The 11692-nt window shown below is 38.5% G+C and overlaps 1 protein-coding gene across 1 annotated transcript in view; it reads right to left on the bottom strand.

Moving 5' to 3' along the window:
* Positions 1 to 561: 561 nt before the first annotated feature.
* FAM234B (family with sequence similarity 234 member B) overlaps positions 562 to 11692 on the bottom strand; it is a 29829-nt gene continuing 18698 nt past the window's right edge. The window contains exons 8-13 of the mRNA XM_081330429.1: positions 9635 to 9778; positions 7454 to 7535; positions 6746 to 6901; positions 4382 to 4484; positions 3557 to 3780; positions 562 to 2431 (exon numbers count right to left, since the gene is read on the bottom strand). Coding sequence (XP_081186555.1) covers positions 2426 to 2431; positions 3557 to 3780; positions 4382 to 4484; positions 6746 to 6901; positions 7454 to 7535; positions 9635 to 9778 — 715 coding nt within the window. The 3' untranslated portion in view covers positions 562 to 2425. The remainder of the gene's footprint in view (positions 2432 to 3556; positions 3781 to 4381; positions 4485 to 6745; positions 6902 to 7453; positions 7536 to 9634; positions 9779 to 11692) is intronic.

The raw sequence follows: 11692 nt of genomic DNA, 5'->3' as shown, positions 1-11692 counted from the left end.
CTATAAACGTGTTTCCATTTCATTCTATAGCAAAGGAGCCTCGGGACTTGCTAACAGCATGAAATAACATGAACTTGGTGAGACTCATATATACTGGTTGGCACTGACACTTTAACCCATAAGCTGCATAGTGACTGAACAATATGGATTTATTTTACTGAATGAAAGGTTTGGCTTCTCCTTGTCTTCACTCCATATGTCCTGCATTTTGTCAAACTTTGTTGGAATTTAAAGAATGTGTGTCCATGGATATAAACTTTAGACTTAATAGAAGAATAGCTTTGTGATTAACTGAATGGCCAATTAACATTGCATCATGACTAAACTATCAATATTGCATAAATCTGATTTCGTCCTAGAGGGGAAAAAAAGGATTTCTATAAGCTCTGTTCTAGGCAGAAGGCTGTATATGATCACAGCTGATATATGGATATTCCCACAGCAGCTTCTCATGACGCTTTTAACTGTCGACAGCCTACAGACTCTAATTTTATTTTTTTCAAGACCCACTTTCAATTGCCATAGAGAAGCCAGAAAACTCAATTGACACAGAGGTATGCTGTACACATTTATTTCTTCTGGTAAGGTTTATAGCTCAGAACAACATACAGACAAGTCTTTTCTTTAAAGTGCATAGGGAATACAGGGAGAGAGAAAAACAATCACAGAAAGCTCAGAAGCACCAAGTGGCATAAATCAAATCTGAACTGAAGGGAGAAACTCAGGTCGCATGTCATCATTTAAAGTAGTTTTCAAAATTTGCCAACAGGATGAGCAACACAGATTTTTCCTTGTTACAGAAACTCTAGAAGCAACGTGGATACTGCTTTCTCCAGTTGGGTGCCTTTCAGATACATCAAAACTGCCTTGAGAAGCAGCTATTTGGAAACACACTCAAAACCTTTATGACATACATATGATTGTATTAGATTGTTACTGCTATGCACCAGGGCCTTAAACTGTTAAGGGAGTTGCAGTACATCATAGCTGAAGGACACCAAATTAGGGAAGACTATCTTACATATTTAAGTTATCTGAAAAACCAGAACAAGCCCAGGAGGTGGCAGTGAGGAAGACAAGTGCTATAAATTGTGCTAACATTTAACAAAGCTCCTCTGCAACATATACAAATAAAAATAAAGCAGTAGAGTGAGGCACTGCCTCAGAATTACTGTGAATCGGATAAAAAGCTGATAAAGAAACACATTTGAAAGGGGTTATGTATAGATCCAATCCAGTATGGCAATTCCCCTTAACACTGTCAAGGGAGTAGTCCTGATCCATACCTGATCCAGGAATAAATTGACGTTTATCATAAAGGAGGAATGTAAGCAGTGGAGTCACCAAGATGTGTATTGGAAACAGGTGTTGGGGAACAGGAGCAGGAAATGGCTAGCAATTTTTGTAAAGGCATATGTTCAGCCAGAATAGGATGCTAGAATAAACAGATCTTTGGTCTTATTCATTAGGGCTCTCATGTTTTTATGAAAAAGCTCCAATTGTATCTTTTTTCAGAATTGGGTTTTTTTAATATTTTAAATCAAAACTGAGAACATCTTATGAGAAGATGGTAGAATCATCATCACGTTGTTTAATGATACACAAGTTCTATTTTAGGAAGTAATACCAAAGCTTGTGTAATACTAACATCAAAAGCATCTATCATGCTATTTCCTTGAGAATGCCTAATCATAATTCATATGGTCAATATACCAGAGCATTACAACAAACATCTTATATAAAACTCCCCTATAAATTGAATAGATTCTAGATTCATTTGGGAGATCTGATGGTCACTAGACTAACTTTCAGTAGCTAATTCAATCTGAATGAATGAATGAATGAATTAATTAATTAATTAATTCATGCATGCAGTCAAGAGACACTAGGACACATAATATCATTCACTGTGTATTATGGATTTGGATATGGAAGATAGGAATAACTAAATGGAAAAAAAGAATAATCCTAAAATAAATAGAGGCAAAAAAAATATGAAGGAACTCAAAGAGTGAAGGATGCCAATCAAGGGAATAGTGGCAAAAGGCAGAGTACACTGAAATACCTGTACAATATAAATAGGAGCTTAAATACTTCTACAATATAAACAGGAACTTTTTAATATATTTCATAAATTAAGGTAGCAATATGTTTATACACACATACCCCAATATCCCTGTTTAAATACACACATTCAAACCACCTGGAAAGGAGTCTGCAGACATGTAAATGGCAAACAAAGGGACGAGCAGCTTTCCTTCAAGTCAGGATACTTAAGGATGAACAGTTCAGCTTTCCCAGTCCTAAAACATCTGGGCATAGCCCCCATTCTTCATTAACTGAAGTTTTCATAAAGTCTGACTGACGAGCCTGGTTCTAGACATTGAGCTCCATATTTGTCACTCAGAACACCTGAGATATATGTCTAGAACTGAGTTAGGGAAAAGGAGGAGAAAAAAAGGTGTCAGATATGCCAAGTTTGTCTTCTGAATTAATATTTATACAAGGCAAAATTAACAGTTAACAGCATGTTGGGAGAAGGAAAGATGAAACATCAACCTTATCAAGTCAGCCAGAGAGTAGTCAGAACCAAGATTTTAGTTAAGCATGGTTCGTTGAATAATTTATAATTAGCTAAGTTCTCACATCAAGTTAATCTGTAAACCATAATACACAAATTGTAATTTGAATTCACACATTTTGTTAACCAAACACATAATGGCTTACAACAGTATGTGAACTATATAAATCTCTTTGAACCTATTTAGGATACATGCAGCTCTCCTGCACCAAAGATCACAACAGATTAGAAAAATGAGCCTGCTCTTGCCAGAGAATACCACTAACTGTATTTGAAAGTTCAATCTGAATTAAGAAAACAATTTCCAATTTATCTACTGGAGTTTTATCCATTTTCTTCTTCTACTTTTTTTAAAGAAAAAGACTCCCTTTTCAGAGATTCTACAATCTTCTAATATATGGAAATACTCTGCAGAAGTGCAGAAAAAGGCAATTGGTCAGGAAATCTCAACCACATTTCCACATAGCAGCTCTGAAAATTGATCTTTTTTATGTACTTGAGGAATTGGTCAGTTCATCCATGGATACAGAATTCATTCTTCTCTTAAAGGTCTCACTGTCCAATCTGAATCTTATTTTCACTTTTTGACCCCAAAAGCACAATACAAATTGTAGGAAAGGAAATAAAAACATAAAAATGCACATTGTCTACATTTAGCTACTATACCACATTTCTGAGTCATGCAAGTTAACTTCTGTATTGGGGAAAACGAATTAAAACATTAAACTTTAATCCGCAATTGTTTACTTGAGGCCTCACTTAACCATTTTCCAGATAAATGAGCCACTGTAAAATCGGAGCATGACAAAGGCCAATTCTTCCCACATCAAAACAGAGAAATCATATAGCTTAGCAGTTGCTCAACATTTTTTATTCTGTAATTTACCAGAACATCATTTTGCTTCCTCTTCAATAGAACAATCAAGTTACTTCTCCACCCTCGTACATGCATGTTTAAAACCCAAGGAATCTTACCTTCTGAGCAAGATCAATAAATTTGATCCTAGAAAGAATCCGCCTCAGTTCCCCATGATTGATTTTGGGATCTGTGTCTTTCAGAGGTACATCCCGGCTCTGTGTCATCAAGGCCCACCGCAGGCGGAGCTTCCTAACTGACAGAACCCCTGGCTGGTGTTCAGAAGTGGGACTTCTTGTCACAGTAATATAAAAGGCATCTTTTTGAAGATCATTTATTCCAACTAACAGATGAGAAGGGGAACCAAAACAACCAGTGACTAGTGAACAATAACTCACATTCAGATTCATAAAGCTAATATTTATTAGCTGCTCTTAAATGAATTCAGGTTTGGCTTCTAGTTACAGCTAACAGCTAGGCACGGTGATCAGCGGTCTGAAATTGCTATGAATATAAATGGCTCTGCAGAACAGATACAAGGTCACAATCACGTAGCATTTTTGACTGCACAATTACAAACAAGCAAAAACAATCTGAATTCTTAGCACGTTTACAACAGCAGAAATTATAATTGCAGCAAAACATTTAACACCCATAAATGCAACCAATTTCATTAGAAGAATATAAGGTGCCAAGAAAAACACACCTTCGGTATTTTAGATCCTTGACAGCCTAGGCCAGTTTAATGAAATATGCAAATAATGAACTGAATGCATTGTGAATTCAAAGGAGAGATCAATATTTAACTAAGAGGCTTAAGTACTACAAACAACCCAGCAAAAAAGAGAATTGAGCCATTATTAGCCATCACAAACTAGGACAGCTTTCAGCATTTACTTAAGCATACTTGGCTTTTCCTTTCCTATTTTTCCTGGCATACTCACTAGATGAAGCAATTACTGGGTCTGTCGTATTACTCAGGTCCAAAAGGACTGAAGGGAAAGTAGGATGAAGAAGATAAAGATGGTGAATCCTTGGCCTGGGTTCCTAAAACAGCAGCAACAACAGCAGCAGTCATAAAGGGCCCCTGTTTAATTCATCCCACTCATTGCAACAGAATTAAAGTAGACCTTTTACACCAGGGGTGTCAAACTCACAACGTCACGTGACATGTCACAACTTTTTTCCCATTGCCGGCAATGGGATGGGCACGATTTCGCTATGATGCATCTTGCCCATGGGCCGGCAGTTTGACACCCCTGTTGTAGACCAATTTCATAGCCCCAGCCAGCATGACTAGGGGTAAAGGGTGATGACAGCTATACTGCAAAACACAAGATTACACAGTGTAATAAAAAGAATCTAAAGCAACTTGGAACAGAGATGAAAAAAGCTTCTAATGTTCAAACAGTAATCAGTACATGGATGTTTCCAGTTATTACCTTCTTCAAATTCCCATAAAAATCAGTCTATGTATGCATGTCAATTATCACTATTTCATCTTGCTGCCTCCTCTACTAACCTCAATATTGATAAGTTAAATTACCAGAGTTTACAATAACTGCCAGCGTTCCTTGAAAAAAGTGTTGAGTCAGATTTTATTTTATTTTATTTTTATTTTTATTCATTTTATTATTTATTTTATTCCAAGAGAAGGGGGGAAGGCAGTGATTTGCCCAAATCCATAAGTTAAGGAAGAATCAAGACTGCACTTTATATGTTTGTTAGTATCGCCTAAGTTAATAACGATAGCAACAGTGATATGAAAGAAACTAAAATGAAAACAAGAATTTAAAAAGTTTGCTTTTTAACCTTCTAATGTTTTCTTCTCATAGGTATTCCGATGATCATGTGTTATCAATGGAGGAAAAGCACAGATAGGGTGAGGAAAAGTTATTAGAAAGAACAGAAACACAACAATAACATATGAGTACCAGATTTCTCTCTTACTATCCTAGCCCTTATTTATTAAAAGTATTTTCTTCAACTCCTTACATACGTAATGGCTGTGTAGATTTATCAGACTTAACATTAAGCATTTGGTCAATTACTGTGTGTAGCGATATAGCTTGGTTGAGATGAATAAAGACTGTTTATGCAAGCATGGCATGAAGATTATCTCAAGGTGGTCAAAGCTGCATTGCAGTAATAAATATTACTACTGCTTACTGACAGAGTAATAAGCTCCTTTATTAAGACAGATGAAAGCATGAATACTGATATTTTCAAAGACATGCACACTCTTGTAGTTGCTAAATAGTTCTCCTAAAATGTAAGGTGAGTTCCCTATCTTGGATTTATATCTAGGGCAGCAGTAATTTCATAGCATGCCAGGTTAAATACAGGTTCAAAGTAAACATGGTTACATCGTCCAACATATATGATGTGACAAACGTGTCCAACTCACTATGATTAAAAAGTTTAATGAAACTGGCAAGCATTTGAAAAATAACCAGCATTCCAGATATGGAAAAATATTTACCCTTTCTAAGGTAGCTAGTATGAAATTTCAGAGGAAAACACAATTTAATATTTTCAGATGATTTGGTCTGTAGCTTCCATAATTTGCCAATGGCAATTAGGATACATGGGAATAAAAAGCTCACCTATTCAGAACTGGAATTTGCTTCCAAATCCAGTTTAATATTCTTACAATCTCATAATCGGAGATCAACATATTTAAGCATTCCCTGTATTTATATTACTCTGGCCCTACTTGTCAATCTACTATAAAGACTGCTCAGTCAGTCAGGTACAAGAGAAATGGAAGCCTCATGTGGAATTCCTTTCCTAGGAAGAAATGTGGGTGCAAACATTTATTGGCTTTTAAAAGCTTATTTCTTATCTCTTATCATTTATATGCTTTAAAATGCATAATGCCTGGATTTTGCAGCTATTATACTGCAGTACGCCAATGCTTTTTGCCAAAGGACATATGTAAATATGAGGGGGTTGGGGGGAGAGAGAAAGAAATGTAATCTTTACTACAATAGGAGAAGAGAGACCCAAGGATTTAGTCTTCCTATAGGCATTGAAACTTTCAGGGAAGAATCCTTTGATTCAAAGCTGATGACAGATGTGTATGTGTTTAAATAAAAAAAAATGGGCCAGGAAGATATTCACAGAAATATATTTCCCCCCAAAAATATTGTTTCAAAGTCCCAGAAACACATAAAATCAAAAAAAGAAGATAAAATGGGCAAAATATTTTTCATGCCCTTATATAACTGCAGCTTGTTTTCAACAATAATTAGATAGTGTGGTTTCAGGGCAAATGCCTCCTCCAAACTCAAGAACTCTGCACTCACCAAGCTTTTGAAGAGAGATTGCTTCTCATTAGCCCAGAAAAGAAAGACAGATTTTTTGTCCGACGTCAGCACTGACAGTGCATCTGACTTTCTCATGTGATACGGCAGCTCATAACTCCAAACTGGCTGTCCTGATTTACCATTCACAACCAGAATCTGAAAACAAAGAAACCCAGAATTAGCAAGATAAAACTTCAGGGGAGAAGAGGGGAAAAGTGGAAGAGAAGTGAAAAGGGGATTAAACACAAACTTCTGTTGTGTTCCCTTTAATTACCATTCTTAAAAGATACACATTAAATGCCAAGATGCCATTAATGTCTAGTTTGGTCCTTAATCCTCAGAAATGAATGATCATATGATAAGCATAATCAAATGCTTGTGGTCACTGTTTAGAAAAAAGCTATATGAACAGACACATTTAAATGGCTTGGACATTGTGCTGCCATTAACCACAACTTGTAGGAATTAAAATCCAAAACACCAGGGGAAGGGAATTAGAACTCAAGTAATACTCCTTGTCACAATGGATCAACTGTAAAGTGCACATTGGGCAGATATGCAAATCTTTCTCAATCTGGTGCTTTTCAAATGCAAAATTTCCAACCAGCATTGGGTTGAGAAAAAATGCAATAAACATTTACTTTGGAGCTACCTGCCTTGAATAATTAGATTGCACAGGATTGTACTGTAAGAAAGCAGTGACTGCACCTTTCTAGAGACATTTCCATGCCGTGCCTGAAGCATGAAGTCCAAAGTTTGATCATCATTGAAGAACCCTGGGCAAGGCTGGCTGCAAAAACGAAGAAAGCAGTCAGACTGAAAAGTGGACAAAGCAAACATCCTACGTCCATGCCTGGAGAGAAGTAACTTTTCCTTCATTGGAGGAAGTAACTTCATTGAAGTAACTTTTCCTTCATTCCTTCTGCATTCCAGACTTTGTCAGAAGTCCAGACTTTGTCAGAAGATACCAGACTGCTTGTCCACTGAATCTGCTCTCCTAACCAATAATTGTCATGAGGGGGTCCTTGGTGCTCTCTGAGCTTGCTTGTTTTCTTGCAAACATTTCATTACCCTAACTAGGTAACATCATCAGTGCTAGTAGGGACTGCTGTTTGCTGTCAGTTTATATTCTGGGGTCTTGCTTGTCTGGGTTGGTGGGGACGGTCTTAAGGATTCTTGTTGGGCTCTTTGGCAGTTTCTTGATTGGGGTATTGCTTACTTGACTGTTGGTCTGAAGTTGACCTTGGAGTTAATCTATGCTGATCTGAGTGCTGATTACTGGTGGAGAGGTGCTGGAGTCTTTTTCTCTTTGGGGCTAGTTGATTGTCTCTTTTGCATAGTCTATAAAGGTAAAAAGTAAAGGTTCCCCCGCACATGCGTGCTAGTCGTTTCCGACTCTAGGGGCTGGTGCTCATCTCCGTTTCAAAGCCGAAGAGCCAGCGTTTGTCCGAGGACGTCTCCGTGGTCATGTGGCCGGCATGACTAGACGCCAAAGGCGCAAGGAACGCTGTTACCTTCCCACCGTAGTGGTCCCTATTTTTCTACTTGCATTTTTACGTGCTTTCGAACTGCTAGGTTGGCAGAAGCTGGGACGAGTAACAGGCGCTCACTCTGTTACGCGGCACTCGGGATTTGACCCGCCAAACTGCTGACCTTCTGATCGACAAGCTCAGTGTCCTAACCCACTGAGCCACTGCGTCCCTTAGAGCCACCGCGTCCCTTAGTCTATAGATGCTGTTAATGCCTATGTGTCTACTGATGGCTGATTTGTCAGAGTGCCAGGCTTCTAGAAATTCCCTGGCATTTTTGGATTTGGCCTGGTCTAGGATTGTCACATTTTCCCAATTAAAACTATGGTTAAATCTGTCTACGTGTTGTGAAATTAAAGAATTTTCATCATGCCTTTTGACTACCAGTTAGTGTTCATGGATGCATTCTAACATCCTAAGCAAACCAAAAGATCCAGCTACCCGAGAAGAAAAAACAGGAGTCATTTATTCTACAACATACAGTGTAAGATTTGCAACAGCCACTATGTAGGACAAACTGGCAGAAGACTGGCAGAATGCATCCATGAACATCCATGGCATAAACTAAAGACGTACTTGTTTATCTAACACCAAAGGAATAAATGAGCCAAACAACTACAAAGGGGAAATATTGCTACAAATTGCTCACTTGAAGCCGAGAAAGGCCAGTCAGATTCATGAAAGGAGAACTTTCCATTAATAATAAGGGTTACTAGCAAGAAAGTGGCAGGTAAGTGAATAACTGTCTAGCCAAAAATAGAATGAGTTCCCTGCTTCCATAATGATAAATGCTGATGTTGATTTCAGTAATTATTTTCCTCTACATTTTAACTTATTTTCATGTCTAAGAATCATTTTAAGACACATTACAGACATGTTATATTAATGGAATAATTAAAAAACTCCAGCCATCAAAGGTTCAGATGAATATATCCAGTGCTTTTTTTGGTAAAATAAAAAGGTGCCGGAACTCACACATGTCATACAACCCGCCTTGCCTACCCTACAAGGTTCCAACCAAAAAAGGTGCCGGAACTCCGTTCTGAGCGTTCTATGAGGAAAAAAAGCCCTGAATATATCTGCTTTCAGTTGCTTAGAGCTGTTCTCCAGTGGCTCTTCACAAACAGATGAACTTGACCCAACTTGATGATTCACTAGATGCCGCTGAATGCCAACTCCCCCAAACCCTAGCCAGTTTAACCAAGTTTAAGGAAAGCTGATTTAAGAGAAAAACAAAGCTGAGAGGAAACACCTATAAATTAACACTAACAAGAGTTGTTCCCCATTAATCTGCCATTACATATAAGCTTGACAGCAGAAGCAGAAAAAGTCACAGTCCCCCCCCCCCGAATCTAGTAACCTGTCAATATCCGGCTGCTCTAGAGTCCAACGCTGTTCCAAATCCTGACCTTGCAGTAAAGTCAAACCATGTTCAGTGGTGATCAAAAGGTCACTGCAATTGCTGTCAGGAGACTTCACTGCCTGTAGAAACAGAACACCTCCACTGCAAGATGCAGAGAGCAAACATAAGTAATGAGTAAATTACAGTAATGTCAATCATTTTTCCAATATAGTCAATTCCTACTGCTTTTCTGGTCACGGACTCATGGCATCAGTGTTGTAGAGAAAAGGTTTCCCATTTTTTCTTCTAATGTCTTTTTTTTTTAAATTTCCAATCTATTGTATCAGCCTAGAGCTTTCTGATGGCCTCTGCTTCAAGTATTAACCAGGTCTGTACCTTCTTTTTTATTTTTCTGTTATTATTATCAAAGCAATAAAAATTTATCTTAAAAAATAATTCTGACTCAGTTTAGCCTTTCTAGATTAGCCAATGCTGGGTAATTACTACCATTCATTCAGCAGGATGTTATTGTGGTTTCTGTCCTTGGAGTCTTCTAATTTTAATCTCACAACAATTGTGCTGGGTATTTGAGGCTCAGAGAAAGCACTTGGGCCAAGACATTTATCCTATCCCTTATAGCTTTTTTTAATAGAAAAAGAGTGAAGGAGAACTGTTAGTGTCCAAGCATTCTTATAAGAAAGGGTTACCAAATGCAGGTAGATGCTGAGACAAACTCTCAATCAAACCATAGTTAAATTCCCATGAAGGAGAAAGTTCTGTAAATAGTCTGGAGCAACATCTAAACCAGGGCTTTTCAACCAGTGGTACGGGTACCACCTGTAGTACATTGGCAGCTAGCAGGTGGTACGCGACCATCCTAGAAAAGTGGTAGCTGGGGAACAGAATGAGCTGAATCAGTGGCAGTACTGCACAAGCCTGAGCGAGAGATGGATGGAGCTGCAGGGCTGTCAGGGCTCAGTGGAAGCACCAGGATCAGCACCAGGCTACAGCTGGAAAGCAGCACTGATCCTGGTGCTTCTGCTGAGCCCAGAAGAAGCGCCGATCAGCTGGAATGTTGCAGCATCTCCAGGGTCTTGTGATTTACATTCAGATGCTTGGCAGCTGATTCATATTTATGACAGTCACAGTGTCCCAGGGTCATGTGAAGTGACCAAAACCTGCTGCAACCACCCAGCTGAGCGGGGGGAATAAAAACCAAACACCCCCCACCCCCACCCCTGCTACCAATCCTCAACAGAAATGCTCACAACAATGAAAACCTCAGACAGGAGGAAGAGCACCACCGGGCGGCCAGGCAGGTGTCTTGCTTGGCTGTGGCTTGGGGGGGCACTTTTTTCAGTGGCATCGTAACTTCGAACAGTCACTAAGCGAACTTTTTTTCCTTTTTTTTTTTGATCATCAAGTTTTTGACACCTTGCTAGGCGACTGGTGGTACTCAGATGTTGCCATATCCTAAAAGTGGTACAATGGGTGAAAAGGTTGAAAAGCCCTGATCTAAACAACTTGTGTATTGCTGGAAGTATGTGACAGACACTTCAGACTTTTACTTTTTAAGCCCACCAGAAATATTGCAGAATAATTTGAACAGAATATTAAAAATTAATTTCAGTATAAAATGTTTGTGTTAGGGTTAAGGCAATTGTCCTGCACTTTGCTAAGGAATAAATAGAGTATATAGGTAGTCCTTGACTTAGGACCACAATTGGGGCTAAAATTTCTGTTAAGCAAGGCAACTGGAAATTTTTACCACCTTTTTGCCACGGTTGTAAAGTGAAGTGAATTACTGCAGTTCTTAAGTGAATCATGTGGTTGTTAAGCAAATCTAGCTTCCCCCATTGACTCTGCTTGTTGGAATCCAGCTGGGAAGGTCTCAAATGGCAATCACACAGTGCTGGGATGCTGCAGTCTTTATAAATACATGCAGGTTGTCAAGTGCCTAAATTTTGATTACTTTTTATTTATATGGCTGCCCAACTCACTCTCAATGACCCTGGGTGGTTTACAAGGATAAAATCCTAATGCATGACTTCCCTCGGGAGTCATGGCTCAAAAATT

This window comes from Vipera berus, assembly GCF_964194415.1.
Source record: "Vipera berus genome assembly, chromosome: 6".
NCBI lineage: Eukaryota > Metazoa > Chordata > Lepidosauria > Squamata > Viperidae > Vipera > Vipera berus.
Note: the sequence above shows the minus strand (reverse complement) of the source record. Positions and strands in the feature narration are given on the sequence as shown.